General features: G+C 46.5%; 1 protein-coding gene across 1 annotated transcript; it reads left to right on the plus strand.

The window, feature by feature from the left end:
• Positions 1 to 407: 407 nt before the first annotated feature.
• On the plus strand, positions 408 to 18,550 carry LOC122027446 (pentatricopeptide repeat-containing protein At2g16880-like). The gene is made up of 4 exons (XM_042586412.1): positions 408 to 3,089; positions 17,357 to 17,493; positions 17,727 to 17,879; positions 17,955 to 18,550. The coding sequence occupies exon 1, from the start codon at positions 562 to 564 to the stop codon at positions 2,944 to 2,946; it is 2,385 nt and encodes a 794-aa protein (XP_042442346.1). The 5' UTR covers positions 408 to 561; the 3' UTR covers positions 2,947 to 3,089; positions 17,357 to 17,493; positions 17,727 to 17,879; positions 17,955 to 18,550.
• The last annotated feature ends 778 nt before the right edge of the window (positions 18,551 to 19,328 follow it).

Here is a 19,328-nt window from a genome sequence, read left to right on the forward strand (position 1 = left end):
AAAAAAAAAAAAAAAAAAAAAACATTAATCTCGTCTCGTTAGGTGAAATTATCTTTTTAGGACACTTTGAGATTCTAGAATTGAAGTCGACAGAACTGAAGTCGATAAAGCAAGAGTTGCTGGTCGACGAAGAGAGGGAAAGAGAAGTCGACAAAGAAAGGAGATCCGAACGGGAAAAAAAACTGACGGAGCATCGAAGTTATTTTAGAACAGAGGAAAGAATTAGAAAATTTTATCTAACATACGTCGACTTAGCTAGTCGGATAAGGGACAGAAATATTAGGATAGAAGATCCGACCGAAAGTTTAGGAGCAGTGCCAACGATTCTAGTATCATTGACAGAGTCCATCCAATTTTAGTCCATTTCCAGGCCACTAAAAAAGCCTACTATAACAAGCCCAATTACGAATTTCCCTTGTTTCTCACTACAAACCTATCGGTCCTTGCCCGGCTACGTCGTCGCCACCCTCGCCGCCTCCGCTTCCGACTCCTCCTCCCTCCGTTCCGCCGCGAAATCCCCGAACCCTAAACGCGAGGACGGAGACTCATTCTAATCCTCCGATGATCCCTCCTTCGCCGGAGGATCCCGCCGCCGAAAACCTAGTCAAGAACGTCGCTTCCGTCCTCCTCGCCTCCCAGACACCCTCCGCTCCTCCGCTCGAAGAGTCCCTCGCCCCTTTCCTGCCCCGCGTCTCCCCTCCGCTCGCGGCCTCCATCCTTTCTACTGCGGCATCCTCCCCGTCCTTTTCCTCCCCTGCTCCCCTTATCGCCTTCTATCAACTCATCCAAAGACGTTTTACCTTTCCCCCCGACAATTCCAACGCCGAGAAGCTTCTACCTTCCCTCGTTGCCCTCCTCCCGTCCCTCGTTCGGTTCAACAAGTTCAGCGACGTCAAGTCGCTCTTTCTCTCCTTCATCCGCCTCGACCGCCGCCGTCTCCTCCACCTCCAACTCCTTAGTGGCCACCCGAAGCTGCCAAAGTACGTACTTGACATCGCCGTCTCCTCCTATGCGCAACTCCGCCAGCCTCACCTCGCCAACCAGATTTTCCAGATCATGCGCCGCCTTCACCTCCGTCCCTCCCTAATAACCTCCAATGCTCTACTCTCCGCCTTCGTCCACTCCCCCACCGCCTCACCCTCCGTCCCGTTTTCTCTGTTCCATGAGATGATTTCACTCGGCGTCTCCCCCAGTATCAACACCTTCAACATCCTCATTTACGGTTTCTGCGCCCGTGCCCAATTTACTGATGCACACGCCCTTCTGTCCAGAATGGTCGGGTTTGGCGTGCACCCGGACACCATCACCTATAACACCATCCTCGACGGCTATTGCAAGAGGGGCATGTTGAAGGACGCACGAGACCTGCTCGCTGAAATGAAAACAAAGGATATCCCCCAAAATCGGTCCACCTATAATACCTTAATTGCTGCCTACTGTCGCCAGGGGTGGCTAAAAGAGGCTAGGAAAGTCATTGAGGCAATGAAGGGGTCAAATTTCCCCCCAGACATTTGGACCTATAACATGCTTGTTGCTGGATTGTGCTGTGATGGCCGCATTGACGAAGCCTTCCGTTTGAAGGATGAGATGGAGAGACTTCACTCACCCCCTGACGTTGTCACCTATAATACACTTATCAATGGGTGCTTCCAATGTAGCAGGAGCTTCGATGCATTCCTTGTTTTTGGAGAGATGAAGCAAAAGGGCGTGAAGCCAAGCTTGGTCACCCATAATATTATCTTCAAAGGATTGTGCAAGGAGGGAAAGATGCGGGAGGCTGTCGAGTCACTGAGAAAGATGGAGGAGGAGGGAGTGATACCAGATCCCATTACCTACAATACTTTGATTAGTGGTTACTGCAAAGCAGGCGAGGTGGGAAAAGCTTTTGAGTTGATGAATGAAATGGTTGAAAGAGGTCTTAAGATGGACACTTTCACTCTGAATACTGTCCTTTACAATCTCTGTAAATTGAAGCGGTTTGATGAGGCATGTAATATGCTTCGTAGCCCACCAAAGCAGGGTTTTGTGCCTGATGAAGTTAGCTATGGTACCATTATCGATGCCTATTTTAAGGACGGGAATCCTGATGAAGCAATGAAACTATGGGATGAGATGAATGAGAAAAAGATTTTGCCCCAAGTCACTACATATAATTCTGTTATCAGTGGATTGTGCAGGTCAGGTAGAACAGAGGAAGCAATTAAGAAGTTGGATGAGCTTACCGAGAAGGGGCTGGTGCCAGATGAGACTACATACAATACTATAATTCATGGATTCTGTAAAGAGGATGATTTGGAGCAAGCTTTCCAGTTTCATAATAAGATGGTGGAGAAATCATTCAAACCAAATGTAATTACATGTAGCATTCTTATGAATGGTTTGTGTAATGATGCTAAGGTTGATAAGGCTCTTAATTTGTTCAAGGCGTGGGTTTCAAAGGGGGAGGTAGTGGATGTAATTACATATAATACTCTGATAAAAGGACTTTGCAAGGAGGGTAAAGTTGACGCTGCATTGGAACTTTTTGGTGACATGGAGGATAAGGGTCTGAAACCTGACGCCTATTCCTACAGTTTAATTCAAAGCGCACTGTCTGAGGCAGGAAGATCAGAAGAAGTACAGAACATGCAGTCTAAGATGGTTGAGATGGGAAAATTGACTGAGCAGTTGACTTTGCCATGGTCATCCGAAATCCCAACTTTATCAGAGACAAACACAGAACAAAAGGAGTTGTCTGATGCTTCAAAGGTGAATTCAGAAGATATTAGCTCCTCCACCTACTCGGAACGCATTAATGAGCTATGCAACAGTGGGGAGTTCAAAGAAGCTAAGCTTGTTCTAGAAGAGATGACCAAGAAAGGTGTACCTGCTGATAATTCAGTTTATGTCACTTTGATGGATGGATTTATTAAGCAGCAGAAGAGAATTACCAAATGTCCTGGATAACCTTCTCAGCCATATGCTTCTCCCTGGCCTTTTCTGCTGTAGAAAAGGTGACAGCAGAAAACTCAAGTCTTGTATCAACTTCAATTGGCTTCAAACTTGATCGAACACTTTAATAAGTGTGAGGGAATCCCCAATAAGTTGAGGTACGTGAAAACAAATTTGCACAATAGTTTTAATAGACAACTGTCTTTCTTCAAAGTAAATTGTTGTTTAAATATCTCTTATTTTACCTTCCCTAACTGCTTTTTCTTTCAAAGGTAATGTTTGCTTATCTGATTGTTCCATGTCATAATTTTTCTGTTGATTGATCCATTGTTGTTCTTGCTTATCATCGACCTAATTTCAATTATGTGATCATGGATCTTCATTTTTAGTTACGTATAAATGATTTTATATTATTCATATCACGAACTAAATAATCAGAAAATTTTCATTTTATCATCAAGTTATGTTTGATCCATAATTGATCCTGTCCGAGAGTCGAGGCGATGGATGCTGGGGGGTGTGACGCTCTTGTTAACTGTTGACGAACTCCGAATAGAAGGAACCTGCAACCACAACAGCATCAGTGCCGAGCCAAGAGGAGTTCCCCGACGATGACTCTCCAACGCTCAAGTCAGTCTCCAGCGATGTGTAAGCAAGGAAGCGGACAAACCAAGTAACAATGTAGCTATAGAAAATTCTCATCCGTTGAAGCTTGGGGCCGTTTATATAGGGCTCCGGAGGAGTGCGTGCACGCTCCTCGATGGATGCACGCTTCTCAAGACTTTTCCTGAAAAGACATGTCAAGAAAGCGTCTTTGACACCATACCTTAATGACCTGAACATATCTCTGACATGACAGTGAAAGCTTCCGCCGTACGATCCTCCACCTGTCTATGCCGTCTGTCGGTGGCACGTGTTCCCAAAAGGATTTTGCAGGATCCCTAATTTGTTTGTTCTGGGGTCGAGCGGGAGAATCGCTCGGCTGTCATGCTGTCCTGCTGTCTTCGGGCCGAGCGGAATGGCCGCTCGGCCGTCTCTCTGCCGCTCGGACTCCTTATTGCGACGAGCGAGAGCTCGGCTGTCCTGCTGTCTTCGGGCCGAGCGGAATGGCCGCTCGGCCGTCTCTCTGCCGCTCGGGCTCCTTATTGCGACGAGCGAGAGGTCTTGCTTGAGGGTCGTATGCTGGTTCCAAGACCTGATGTAAGTCCGAGCGAGATAGCCGCTCGGTTTCTATTTTGCCACTACTTTTGTTCTCTGAGCGTCGGAAGCTCGGTGTGTGACCGAGCTGTGATAATGTATGACCAGACATTCCTTATTCCGATCGAGCAACCCACTTGTCCGATCAAATGATGACAAGAGGCCTGTGACCACCATGACTTTGACCTCCAGCGTGGCAGTGGCCTTCTGCGGAGCGGGGTCCTACCTTACCTCCGGATCACTTGTCTCCCTCTCAAGTCTAGTCGAAGGAGGTTGCAAGTCCGACTGATTGGACAATTTAAGTCTAGAGATCGGTTGGCCGATCGGCCATGAGACTAATTAGACTCCGCTAGGTCTGCAGAGTGGGTCGGCCGTGGGACTGATCCCACGGCTCGCTTAGCGCTTCGCGGTTTCTTCACCGGCGTCCTTGGGCGAGTGTGGTCAACGCTGACGTCGTCCGAATCTCTTCGGGATTCGTGCAAATCATCTCCATTAAGGTCGAGCACGCGCCCATTCTGGGTAATGACACCCTTTAAATGCGAACCAGTGGGGGAATGTCATGTGCCACCACCGCCACCATCGCACGCCCGAAGCGATAGGCGCTGATGTGACTTCTAGCGGTTTGAATTCTACGGCTAGATTTGCACTTCGATTTTCGCGATCCAGATCGGACGACTCCGGTCGGCCGAGCCCAATTTTTATAAAATCGCAGTGTCGGCTTCTTCTTCAACCTTGGCATCTTCTGCGAAAGTGCTTTGGCGGCTCCCTGTGCGTGACCTGCTCCAGCGATCCTCAGTCGCCCCTTGCGGCAACTTTTCCCTTATGTAAGCCTTCCCGAGCTTTCCTTTTGTCCATCTATCGCGGTTCTTTTCTTTTCTTTTCATCCCACGCTGCTTTCCAACGTCTGTTTGGCGTTTTTCTGGCCTCTTTTCTCTTTGCCGACCTTGTACCCTCGTTTTCCGGCGATGGCCAGCTCTGCACGGCCGTCAGATCTCGCCCCTGGCCTCTGGTACACTACCGTGGAGACCAGGTTCGACGCGGGTGACGTCGACAGCTTTAAAAATGTTTTCAAACTCCCTTCTGACCACGAAATCATTCTGGCCTCTCCGTCCGATCGGTCAAATAACCCATCGACCGACACTATCTGTCTGTTCAGAGTCCAACTTGTGGTCGGTCTTCGCTTCCCCATCCATCCCTTCATCCTTGAAGTTTGCAACTACTTCCGCGTCCCCCTTCCACAGCTCGTTCCCAATTCTTTTCGCTTGCTGTGTGGCATTGTCGTGTTGTTCCGGCTGCACGACATCCCCTTAACCCCTCAAGTCTTTCATTATTTCTACTATCCCAAGCAGTCCGAGCTAGGGACCTATCTTTTTCAGTCTCAGGTCGGCCTAGTATTTTTTGACAAAATGCCAACTTTCAATAAACATTGGAAGGAGTATTTTTTCTTTCTGCGACTTCCCGAACGGCTGAGCTTTCGGACGCGCTGGTAGGTCGGACTACCCTCTCAGCCGAATCTGAAGAAGTACAAGAGCCACCGGATTATCTTTATGCAGCGAACATGCTTGTCGGTCAGAAATACGACATCCATAAGCTACTGCTGGAGGGTGTTATGTATATTTTTAGGTTGAGTCTGATCCGCGCGAGGCTCCTGAGTGGCTTAGGTATGAGATTCTTATCCTTTTCCCTAGAATCTAATTGATTTCTTCTTTTCTTTTGCAGCTGAAATCATGATACGAGCACGTGCGGTCGGTCTGACCAAGCTCAAGGACGCTGAAATCGAGGCAGTTCCAGCAAACGAAATAACGAGCCTCGGCTTGACGCTGGTTGGCTCCCACGAAGGCACATTGGCGGAGAGTGGGGGGACGCCCACTGTGGGCGAAGGCAACACTGGTCGGACGACCAACATAGATGTGGCGGGTGATCCAATCCCCTCTGGAGCGCAACCCGCCGCCCAGACCGGAGGATCGGGTTCTTCAGGCGATGGCGAACCGCTCGTTAAGCGCAAGAGACGTCGCACGACCACAACTTCCCGATCCGCCACCTCGGCCGTATTAGGATGTATACTAAAAGCTTAGCTTTTCATATGAACAGTTATTGAATGAATATTTATTTTGTAATAAAAATCATATTCGTCAAATGTCTGCATTTATGTTAAATGTAGTTATCCATTTAATTTATATTGTAGATAAGATGATGTGTGATGTTACATAGAAGATCATGTTATCAGTTCCTTATAAATTATAAATAGTAGCTCACAACGAAGATGGATTGGGACAAACCATTGGAATGGTTGTAGTGTAATTTGGTATTAGTTTATCTTGACTATAAAATTACACTAGTACACTATGTGTGTATTGAATAGGATCATTTGAGATTGTTCCTTTTATATTGACTGCATAAAAGAACATAACCTCTGTTATTATGAATGTGTGTACTCTTAATCTCGATATAATAATAAGCACATATACTTAGTATTTATTTTTTTAATTTATTAATGGGTGAGATTTATTCGTTAAATCAATATACCTGATAAGTTGGGAAATAATATTATTTATATGGTGTGTTGTTGATTATAGAAGGAAATTGTGTCCTAGTTATCTAGGTTGATAATGTCCCTTTGAGGAGCTCATAAGGATTGTCATGTAAACCCTGCAGGTGGACTTAGTTCCGATATGACAATGAAGTTAAGTAGTACTACTCTTGGAGCTAGATGTTAATTAAGTGAATGTCAGTAACTCATTTAATTAATAGACATTCGATATCTTAAACACAGGGAGATTAACGTACTCATGATAAGAAGGAGCTCATATAGTAATATGGGATTGGTGCGGTAGTTCAATAATAATTCTTTAGTGATATAAATTATTATTGATAAACTTAAGTTGGGTGTTCGGATCGAACACAAGAAGCTCAAGCTCATTGGGAGACTAAAATCAATTTCTCCTCTCGGTCCCTGTTATAGCCTCTATAAAACCTTATATCCACCAAGTCTACTTCTTACCCAAGTAATGGGTCGGACACATTCTTGCTTGGTACAAGGGAGCCGACCAAGCATTAGCTTGGAGCCCAAGAAGTGGCCGACCAAAGCATGGCTTGGTGCCCAAGTTAGGGTCCGACCACTAGGATTAAAAGGGGATTATATTTTTATTAAAATATTTCCTTTTATAGTCATCCACATGGTTTTAAAAGAGAGTTTTAAATTTTAAAATCTTTCCTTTTATAACTATCTATAAAGGATTAAAAGAGATATTTTAATTTTGTTAAAATCTATCCTTATTTGTAGTGTTTAAAAGAGATTTTAATTTTGATAAAAATTTCATTTTTTATAACCATGATTTAAAAGAAAAGTTTTAATTTTAATTTTTTCTTTTTTTAATCATCTATAATGTTTAAAAAGAGAGATTAATTTTAAAACTTTCCTTTTGTAATCATCACAATAGGAAATAAAAAAGAAATTTTTTAATTATTATTAAAATTTCTTTTTTTACCCTGACTAAGGATTATAAAAGAGAGGTAGATGGTGCCTTATGGGGTAACACACAACCTAAGTCTCCTCTTCTATTCCTTGGTGGCCGACTCTTTATCTCCCTTTCTCCCTTGAGGCCGACGGCACCTCTCTTCATCCTTGGTGGCCGGTTGTTTGGTGGAGAAGAAGAAGGAGGCCTCTTCACCTTGTTTTCTTCCTTAGGTCCGGCGGCATATCAAGTAACATCTTCTTGTGGTCGGTGGCTTGGAGAGGAAGAAGAAGAGAAGGAAGTTTCCTATTTTGGTTTCCTTTAGTGGCCGAATTTCTTAGAGGAGAAGAAGTTGTTTGGGTGGATTTCATTTTGGTAGATCGTCGGTCACACGACGTCCTAGAGGAGGAGAGGAATACAGTAGAAGATCGAGAGGTCTTTGTTTACAAAGAAAGGTATAACTAGTTCTTAATTCCGCAGCGAAACTTGTTTTTCTTTGTATAGATCTTGAAATACCAAAACAAGAGCTAGCGATTTCGTGTTTCGTTTTTGTGTTTCGATTTAGTGTTTAGATCTTGTGCTTCTATTGAGATCTTTGTAGTTAAACCTATGGTTATTGTAAGAAATTTAAATATCCAATTTCTTTGAAAGACTTTGTCTAGGAAATGATGGATGCTCCCATACCCAAGAAGGTCGAGTGTCTCGTCATGTTTAACCTGGAAGTCAATCCTTGAAATAAATATTTAATCAACTTCTGTAACATGAGATGAACTTGGATTAATAATGTTAAGTATCGTTTGCAATCCAAGTTTTAACTACTGAAAAACACATGAGTTGAACTCAAAGTAAAAATGTTAAGTTCCATTTTCAATTCAAGTTTAGCTCATGAGAAACACACAGGTTGTTAGGAAAGTTCTGTGTTTGTACAAATTTTGTACAGGGAAAGCAGAACAGAATTCGGAGTAGCATGCAACAGGCCATGAGACTCTCCAATCGAGGGGGTACATCGTCTCCCGCGGCTGTCCCTGAAATAGTGGTCACTTTTCGGACACCCTCCTTGGTCGATCTGCCGCCGGAATTATCGCCGCGCAACCGATCGCGTCTCTGCCTCCGTCCCGAACCCAACGGAGGTCACTGTGGTCCAGGATCGATCCCGCGTCGACTGCTGCTCCTTTCGGTCCGGTGGTCTCCTCGTCGGACCCGAGCAGCTGGCGATCGGTGAACGCGACCCTCAACCTTCCAACAGAGGACTACCTTGAGCAGTGCGCACACCCGACCATCCCCGAACATAAGATTCTGATCCACGGGCCACTTGCCGGTATTTGGGAGGAAGCGAGGGCCCGAGTGACTACGATGCCCGCAGGACAGCTCGGCAACAGCCACCTGCAGATGTCCACTGGGGTACGTGTTTCACTATCAATTCACTAGTTACCTCTGATCGGCGCTAACATTTTTCTGTTCCTTTGAAGTACTGGATGGAGAGCGTGGTCATGTGCCAACGACTCACCTCTGTGGAGGATGAGCTGAAGAAGCTCAAGCTTTCAAGCGGCGCATCCTCTTCCCAGGGGCCATCAATCGCCGAGCTGAAGGTCGATTTGGAGAAGGCCAACAAACTCTTGGAGGCCGAGCGGAAGAAGTCCGCCGACCAAGCTATTATGTTGGGTCGGCTCGAGGCGCTGGTGAATACTTATGACAAGAAGATCGAGCTGGCCACAACCAGAAAAAATCGTGCCATTGCCAACCTGGAGCTGAAAAACCAGGAGGCTCAGTCATTCGCCCAGAAGCTCAAGGAGGCGGAAAACTTACTGACCACTGAGCGAGACGGCCGCTCGGCGGGGGAAGCTGTTCTTCGGGGGCAAGTGCAGACCTTTGAAGATGCTCTGGCAATCTCACGTGCTGCTCTGAAGACTTACCAGGAGGCTGAGTTGAGCCGATTTGAAATGATGAAGCAGGAGTACCTCCACTCGGACAAATTTACCGACAAAGTCGTCCATCGGATCGTCCGAGTCTTCAAGCTGGCGATCGATGGGATGCTTGGTTAACTGAAGGCGAGTGGTCACCTCCCCGACGCCCTGACGGATGACGTCATCAATCGTAGCTAGCTGAACGATTCGATGCCTGACGACGTTTTCGATTATCTTGAGTGAGGTAGTCCTGTAAGAGTTTTTTCTTTTTCAAGTCTGCATGTATGCCCGTCGCTCGGCGGTGCCCCTTTTTGATTAAAGGATATTCGTCTGCTCGGCGAGCTTTCTTTTTATAAATTTCCTTATATGTTTGTCCTCGCTCCTTCTAGTCGGGGATAAGTGCTAGTCTCCCATTGCCTTCAGCGAAGCATTTGACAACATGGCCCCGAGCAGGCGGGATATTCGAGGGCTCGGGTTGTCGTTTGACCCTAGATGAATTCTCTTAGGTTTAAGGTCGTCGCTCGATCGTTGTTAGACGCCTGGGTTTAACGTCGTCGTTCGACGATTTGATGAAAGCTAGAGTTTAAGGTCGCCGCTCTACCGTTGGTGGAAACTAGGGTTTAACGTCGCGGCTCGACAATTTGGCGAAGACGTGGGTTTAAGGTTGCCGATCGACCGTTGGTGGAGACTAGAGATTAACGTCGCCGCTCGACAATTTGGCGAAGTCGTAGGTTTAAGGTCGTCGCTCGACAGTTGATGGAGGCTAGGATTTAACGTCGCCGTTCGACGATTTGGCGAAGACGTTGGTGGAGACTAGGGTTTAACGTCGTCGTTCGACCGTTGGCGAAGACGTGGGTTTAAGGTCGTCACTCGACCGTTGGTGGAGACTAGAGTTTAACGTCGTCGCTCGATGATTTGGCGAAGACATGGATTTAAGGTCGTCGCTCGACCATTAGTGGAGACTAGGGTTTAACGTTGTCGCTCGATGATTTGGTGCGCCGTTCTGTCCACAATTTTGAGACCCTTAAGTTCTTTTTTACTTATCCTACAACCAGAGTACAAGGCTATCGAGATACAAATATTGACAACTACATGAGCGTCCCTCTTATCCGGCTTGGTAGGGCTGGAGATGATTTGCGCTCCATGGTCGTTCCAGTCGTCTCTCGTCCTCGTCCTCCAAGTAGTAGGCGCCCGAGCGGAGCTTTCCCACGACCTTAAAAGGCTCGCCCAGGGGGTAGGGGTGAGCAGTCAACCCGCCAAATCGACCAACCCGCTTATACCGACCTGAACCTAACCGAAAAAAATAATCCACCGTATATAGGGTCGGATGTAGGGTCCTGATATTGCATTATCTGATCTAGTAGGGCCGGATAGTTTTTTATTCTATAACCGAACCAATCCGATCTGCGATCACCCCTACTTATAGCAACTATTATTGATAAGTTGCTACACGTTGTAGCAGCTACTGTTGATATACTGTTACGCATTGTAGTAGTTATTTCCGATTAGCTGCTACAACGTATAATGAGTAGGGCCATTCTATTTATTTTCGACGTTGCTACACGTTGTACTCGCCCTACTCCTCTACCGAGTAGACGAACCATCCACATATATTTTCCAAATGGCTTCAGGTTTAGGATTGCGTACCTCTGTGACGAAATCCGTCAAGTACTGCGCCTTGATCGCTATTCGGGGCTAGTATTGGATGTCGAACTCGTTGAGCTCCGTAGTCCATTTGATTAGCCGCCCGGATGCTTCTGGATTCAGCAGCACCCTCCCCAAGGGACTATTGGTCATTACGATGGTGGAGTGGCTGAGGAAGTTCGGGCGAAGCCTTCGAGCGGCGAGTACCAATGCGTAAGCCAACTTCTCAAGACCAGTGTAGCGGGATTCAGCGTCTTTCAATATATGACTCAGAAAGTACATCGACTGTTCCTCGTCGTTCGACCTAACTACTGCCGAGCCGACTGTTGTTACGCAATCGCAAGTGTACGGTTTCATCGTCAGTAATATAAGAGATTTGTCGAATCCACAGGGACTGTTGATTAAGCACTAGAGATGTCGCAATTATGTTATCTAGACGGTCGAAAGTTAGCTTTGGCTCTTGCAAACCAACGATAGTGATTTAAGGAAGAAAGAAGGTTGAGAGAGAGAGAAGATATCTTGGAGGGAGTAAGTTTCGAGAGATGGATTCTATGATTTCGGTTTCATTGTAATACTTAGAGATACTACATAGATTGCTTAGTTTCTACCCTCTATGTCCATGCTCTTGTAAGAAGTTAGATTGGTCAATATCCTTAAGTACTAAATAGAGACGATCCTTGTGAAATCTTGTAATGGTTAACCCTTGTCACTAGGGTGCCTCGGTAGATCACAGGAATTCGTGTCTAGTAAATAACAATAAAGATAAAGGTAGATGGTACGAGTTCCTACTTCCTTATGGAGGAATTGCCTCTCCCTTCAAGAGAATGTCCTAGACGCCCGTGAACGGGTTACCCTTGTCACTAGGGCCCCTCGGGTATATGATCTAGAGCACTCTCTCTATGAGAGCATCAGTTCCTATGGGATTGTTTCCCCTTCTAAGGGAATGCCTTAGACGTCCGGAAAGAGTTACCCCTATCATGAGGGTACCTTGGTCAATACGTTCTAGGGCATCCCCTTGCGTGATCAACAATCCTCCACATCGATCAACAAAGCGTGCAATAAACATAACTACGTCACACACACAACTTCATCAAGTATGAACAAGGCATAAACAATTCATTGAATAGAAATAAGGCGAATCAACATAGTTCTAGATCTCCATCGTATTACAAATACTTCCTAATCCTAGAAGAGGATGTCTACTCCACTGTGGGGGAAGAACAACCCCAGAACATAAAGAAAAGCATACTTACAACCCTAGAACGAGAGGAAGAAGAGATGCTTGATGATTTCAATGTCTTGGGGATGCTTCCTTGCTCCGGAGATGGACAGATCGTGAAGAGACGGCGGTGGATGAAGCTCAACGGCTTTCCCTGAGGGGAGGGACGAAGTCCCGAACTAAAGATCCTCCAAAAATAGGTTTCTTGACCCTTTTATAAGCTAGGGTATGGGCGCCGCACTGCCCGTGGCACGACCGTGCAAGGTTGGCATGGCCACGCCCATCCTCTCCTCTGGCGAAGCTGCACGTCCGTGCCGATTGGCACGACCGTGTGGTCTCTGGCTCCTGCTCCCTGAGGCACGACCGTGCAAGGATGCACGGCCAGGCATTCCTTTGTTTCGGCTTGGGGTGGCACGGTCGTGCAATGATGCACCGCCGTGCACTGCTCCGCCTCTGCCATGGTCGCACGGTCGTGCAAGGGTGCACGGTCGTGCACTGCTCTGCCTCTGTCATGGCCGCACGGCCGTGCAAGGGTGCACGACCATGCACTGCTCCCTTTTGTCTGGTCACACGGCCGTGTGTTGCACGGACGTGTTCTTTGGCTTGTTTCGGTGTGTAGATAATCTCCGTTTTTGCTCCGAAAGTCGTCTCTGTCAACACAAAATCAAACAAAGAGCAGATATCCGAACAAAAGAATATATATAATGAATACAAGATGAAAGAGGCAATCATGCAACGAATATATATGAATAAAGTACGTGAATGTGCGCTAAAATATGCCTAAATGATCATAATATTAGCGCACATCAACCGCTTGCTCGGTCGATGATAAATAAATTCTGTGTGGCTCGCTGACAGTTGGCTTAGCCAATACAGGCAATGAATCGAGGTACTCCTTCAGGTCTTCGAACGTCCGGTCGTACTCCTCGTCCCATTGAAATATGGTGGCTCGGCATAATATCTTGAAGAACGGCAAGCTCCGGTCGGATGACTTGGAGATGAACCGAGACAGTGCAGTTATCTGATCGGTGAGACACTGGACTTCTTTCAGATTTCTAGGAGGTGGCATGTCCTGTCGTGCCTTCACTTTGCTGGGGTTGGCATCGATGCCCCGTTCGGTGGCAATGTAGTCCAGAAATCGTCCGTTTTTCGCGCCGAACAGACACTTGTTTGGATTTAGCTTGATATCGTACGCCCTAAGTGTCTGGCAGGTCTCCTTGATATATGCACATAAGTCAGCTGCTCGGAGGGATTTGATTAATATGTCGTCAACGTATACTTCCATGTTGCCGTCGATCTGCCGTCGGAATACTTTATTCATCAGCCTCTGATAGGTGGCTCCAGCGTTCTTCAATCTGAACGACATGACATTATAACAATACGTGCCATCAGTCGTAATAAAGCTGACCTTTTCTTGATCTTCCCGGGCGAGCGGCATTTGGTGGTACTCTTGATACGCGTCCAACATGTATATCAGCTCGCACCCAGCAGTGGAGTCTACCATCTGATCAATCCGAGGAAGCGGGTAGAAGTCCTTTGGGTATGCCTTGTTGAGGTCCCGGAAGTCGATACAGACTCGCCACTTGTTGCCCGGCTTCGAGACCAGCACTACATTCGCGAGTCAGCTCGGGAATTGAACTTCCCGCACGTGGTCGGCCTCTAGTAGCTTCTCTACTTCCGTCTAGATGATCAGATTTTGCTCGGTGCTAAAGTCTCTCTTCCTTTGTTTCACCGGACGAGCGTTCAGTCGGACATGGAGTTGGTGTTGCGTGACGCTTGGGGAAATTCCGGGGAGCTCGTGCGTCGACCACGCGAACACGTAGTGGTTTTGCGGGAGATAGGCGATCAGTTCCGCCTTCTGTTCAGCTTCTAGGTCTGACGCTATGAAAATTGTTGCTTCCGCTCGGCGAGGATGGATTTGCACTTCCTCCTCATAAACTAGAGTAGACGGTTTTTCAGCGATGACGCTTACCTCTAGTCTGGGAGCCTTTCGAGTGGATCTGGCCTCGGTCTTGACCATCACAACGTAGCAGCGCCGAGCGGCTAGCTAGTCGCCTCCGACTTCTCCCACCCGGTTGTCTACCGGGAACTTGATCTTTTGACAGTAGGTTGAAACTACCGCTCGAAACTCATTGAGGGCAGTCGGCCCAGGATAACGTTGTAGGCTAAGGGGACATCTACCACGATGAAGTTTGTGGTTCTGGTCCTCCTGAGTGGCTCCTCTTCGAGCGATATGACCAACTTAGTTCGGCCGATCGGCTGTACTTCGTTGCCAGTAAACCTATATAGTGGGGTCGTCATTGATAGTAGCTCGCCTTGGTCGATCTGGAGCTGATTGAAAGTCTTCTTGAAGATTATATTTATCGAGCGCCCTGTGTCAACAAAAACTTGGTGGATAGTATAGTTAGCGATTATCGCTCGGATGATGAGGGCGTCGTCGTGCGGGACTTCCACTCCCTCGAGGTCCCGGGGCTTGAAGCTGATCTCAGGCCCACTTGCCTTTTCTCGGCTGCATCCCACTGCATGTATCTCCAATCGGCGAGCGTATGCCTTCCTGGCTCGGTTGGAGTCACCGCTGGTCGGCCCGGCGACGATGATGCTTATTTCCCCTCGAGCGGTATTGCTTCTATTTTCCTCTTCCCGAGTGGACGGCTTGTTTTGTTCGCGGGAGGCTAGGGGATGGTCGATGGCGGACTGCTGATGATGGCGTTGTCGCTCGGGTGACCTTCTTGCACCCTCTCGCCGTCCGACGGATTGATGCCTGTGCCTCTTGTGGGGAGAGGGCGATCGCCGACGATAACCCCTTGGGGTCGGTCTGGTGATTGGCGTCAGACTACGACAATCCAATGTATTATGTGACGCCGAATGATGGAAAGAGCAAAACATGGGTGCTCATACCTTGCCTTTCGATGCCTTTGGCTGGTCGGAAGCCACATGCTGCACGATATGCGCCTTCGTTTCTTTGTGAAGCCGACCCTCGGACCTTAGCCCTTTCGACGGCTGGTGGCTGCTCGGCGGTCGCTGTTCGGTTGGCACCAAGGGTTCGACTGGTGCCTCCTTCCTTCTTGCCGCCTGGGCCTCCTTCACGTTTATATACTCATTAGCCTTCCTGAGCATATGGTCATAGTCGCGGGACGACTTCCTGATGAGCGATCGGAAGAAGTCCATAGCTACCTGATTAAATCGCTGGATGTACGCCTGGAGATATAGGAAGGCCGTTCGGAAATCCTTGAAGTTTTGTATTGATCCGTCCGGTAGTCTCTTGAACCATCGTTGTGCCGAGTCGGAGAACGTGGTAAGGAAGATCCGACACGTTACCCTATCTGTGTATTGGTGAAGGATGACTGCGTTGTCGAACTTGCCCAAATGGTCGTCTGGATCGGTCGACCCGTTGTATTCTCCAATAGCCAGTGGAGCGTAGTGTTTTGGCAGAGGGTCCTGCAGTATCGCTTCGGAGAACTGGCGATTGATCCATTCGGGGGATCTGTCGCCTTGAGGTGCCTTGCCCTTTGGGGCGGATCGAACGGGTGCTTCATCTGAAGAGGATCTTCGCTCTTGATTCACCTGCGCGATTTCCGAGGATGTCTGGAGCAATGTCGGTGGAAAGGTATTGAGGCGGGTTGTGCCTCTCCATGGGTGTCGGTCGACCTTCTGTTTTGTCCCCAAATGGAGAGTTGTTCCGGTCGGTCCTCCTGCACCGCTCGACCTCTTGACGTTGATGTGGCCTGTTGCGCCAGCCGATCAGTCAACGCCTTCTGCTGCTGCTGCTCGACTATTTTGGCCGCTCGAGCTTGCACGAGCATATCAAGTTCTTTTTGAGTGAGCGTCACAGTGTGAAGTCGTCCAACTTCTTCCATTTTCTCGGCTCGGATGCAGGTGCGTTCCCACAGACGGTGCCAAATTTGATCCTGTCCGAGAGTCGAGGCGATGGACGCTGGGGGACGTGGTGCTCTTGTTGACTGTTGACGAACTCCGAGTCGAAGGAACTTGCAACCACAACAAAGTGATCCGGAGGTAAGGTAGGACTCCGCTCCGCAGAAGGTCACTGCCACGCTGGAGGTTGAAGTCACGGTGGTCACGGGCCTCCTATCATCGTCCGATCGGGCAAGTGGGTTGCCCGATCGGAATAAGGAATGTCTGATCTGACATTATCACAGCTCGGCCACACACCAAGCTTCTGACGCTCAGAGAACCAAAGTAGCGGCAAAACAGAAGCCGAGCGGCTATCCCGCTCGGACTTACATCAGGTCTCTGAACCAGCATATGATCCTCAAGCACGACCTCCTGCTCGCCGTAATAAGGAGCCCAAGCGGCGGAGAGATGGCCGAGTGGCCATTCCGCTTGGCCCGAAGATAGCAGGACGGCCAGGCGGTTCTCTCGCTCGGCCCCAGAACAGACAAATTAGAGATCCTGCGACATCCTTTTGGGAACCCGTGCCACCGACAGACGACATGGTTGGCGGCATGGACAGGTGGATGATCGTACAGTGGAAGCTTCCACTGTCATGTCAGAGATATGCTCGGGTCATTGAGGTATGATGTCAGAGACGCTTTCCTGACATGTCTTTTCAAGGGAAGCCTTGAGAAGCGTGCATGCATCAAGAAGCGTGCACGCGCTCCCCCGAAGCCCTATATAAAGAGTCCCAAGCTTCAATGGAGGTATGAGAATTTTCTACTGTAGCTACACTGTTACTTGGCTTGTCCGCTTCCTTGCTAACACATCGCCGGAGACTGACTTGAGCGTCGGAGGACCATCGTCGGGGAACCCCTCCCTAGCTCGGCACTGACGTTGTTGTGGTTGCAGGTTCCTTCAACTCGGAATTCGTCAACAGGAGCATCACGCCCCCCAACGTCCATCGCCTCGACTCTCGGACAGGATCAATAATATTTGTCAATCTTTAGCTATTATTTTATGGTTCTATTTTTCTATTTCCGGTGAACCTATTATGTGGCTCCTTAGTCATTTCTTGGATGAATTGTTCAATAAACCATATCTGATTTCTTCAGGGGATAGATTGGAATTCATTTTTCTATAGAAATGAAATTGAAATCAAAGGCTCAATTTGAAGTGGAATTGGATGAAGGGACGTGCTTACTATGGTGGAGCCCTATCAGATTGTGTTGTTTACTAGCACATCTAATAGGTTAGTAGTCTTAAAAAACTTTCAAAGAATACAATCCTGGCGCTTTATTCACAAATTCTTTAAAAATATTGTCTTTCCTTCATACTTGTCCATATTCTAATAATATGCAGTAGTTGATAAATCATAGTTCTTAGTAGTTTCAGTATCAATGTTGAATACTGCTGAAGTCGGTACTTCAAGTCGGTACTTGTAGTGGTTTTCTAATACTCTTACCCGCACCACATTAACAACAGACAATGAAGTCGGTACTTCAAGATTAAGCTAATGACAACAGGAATATGCTAGGGAAGATGGAAGAATGTTTATTTGCCATATTATGGAAGATGGAAGAGACCGGTTGCTTCATTTGGTTGATCTCTCGTTCCACCTATGTCTCTATGCAACAGGTTTGTTACTCTTTTTTATTGTGGTGACTGGTGAACTTGCTCTCTTGTTCCACTACCCATTTTTCTATGCAACAGATTTGCTGTTCTCTTCGTGATCGTGCTGAACTCAACAACGTAGCCCATTTTAACTGTTCTTTTGTGTAGTCCCTTTGCTGAGCTAAGTTGTGTTCTTCGTGGTTCATGCTTAAGAATGGTTTCTACAGAATTTTGTCAAAGCTCATCTCAGAGTAAAAATCAACTGGCTCCAAGGATACAATGGTTTAGGAATTAAGCTCCAATTATCCTATCACAGTTGAGTTATTGGCATTTTTGACGATAATTGTATTGGCTATCATTTTTCTTCGTAGTCAGCTTCCGGCCAAAATAACACAGAATGAATGCCCATGTTTTGAGGATTGAATCCGTGGGATCCACCACCAATGCTCCAAACCAAGTGCTAATTTTTCATTCCTTTCCTCCGTTAATTGTTGTTGCCAGTTATTAAATTCAATTTAAGCCTGCAAATGAGTCTTGTTAAGTAATTTGTGCAGTTGCACTAAAATTAGAAATGAATTAAGCATGTCAAATGGTAGAGTACAAGTGTATTAGATTCTTTGTTTTTTTGATTACTCGACGCTGGCAATTAGTCCTTGAAGAAGAAAAAGGAATGGCGTTAAGGACTTTTTTTTTAATTCTGATTTGTTTGTTGGGTGTAGCCCTACAATAAAATAGCATGCGTGGTCGTCTCTCTGTTTCTATTATTGAATTGATGGATCCATTTAAACGAAAGGCCGATGATACTGAAGTGATCGTTATAATACCAAGCCATTCCTCTTTTAGAATTCATGAGCTCGCTTAATTTAGTTGTATTGTTTCAAAGGGTTAATTAATAATTTAAATTAATCTTTTAATAAGACAGCTATCTGAATAGATAATTGAATTTAATCTTTTAACGAGACTACTGCCCAATTTTCTACTTTTTTATTTGCCACTTTCTCCCATTTCTCAATTGCACAAAAAGGATGCTTTCTCCCATACGTATAGCATGCAATAATTTTTAATTCAATCGTGGAATAATATAAATCAGTGAATGAAATATAATTAAAATAATTATTATTGTGTTTAATTAGTAACATGTCACAAAGGCAATAATGAAAATCAGTTTAGTTTTTTTTTTTTACAAATGCAATGTGTACAAAGTAGACTTTGTGATCCTCTAAAGATATTTGAATCAAAATTATGGGGGTTTTTGAACCCAAAAACCTAACGTTGGGGGTAAAATTGAGTTCCCACGGTATTTCAGTTTGGCCAATGCCTGAATCACCCTCTATAATCTTGAAGAGCTAAGTTGCCAGGCACATGCCAACCGATGCAAATAAGCAACAATTAAATATGCTCAAAAAATTACCAGAACCATAATAAAATCAATTATGCAATGAGCATACTGCAGCACAATGTTGAAGGCAAAAT

This window comes from Zingiber officinale, chromosome 10A, assembly GCF_018446385.1.
Source record: "Zingiber officinale cultivar Zhangliang chromosome 10A, Zo_v1.1, whole genome shotgun sequence".
In the NCBI taxonomy this organism is placed as follows: Eukaryota; Viridiplantae; Streptophyta; class Magnoliopsida; order Zingiberales; family Zingiberaceae; genus Zingiber; species Zingiber officinale.

Bases quoted from the DNA above. Each gene is read 5' to 3' on its own strand.
- LOC122027446 (XM_042586412.1), top strand. From the start codon at position 562: ATGATCCCTCCTTCGCCGGAGGATCCCGCCGCCGAAAACCTAGTCAAG.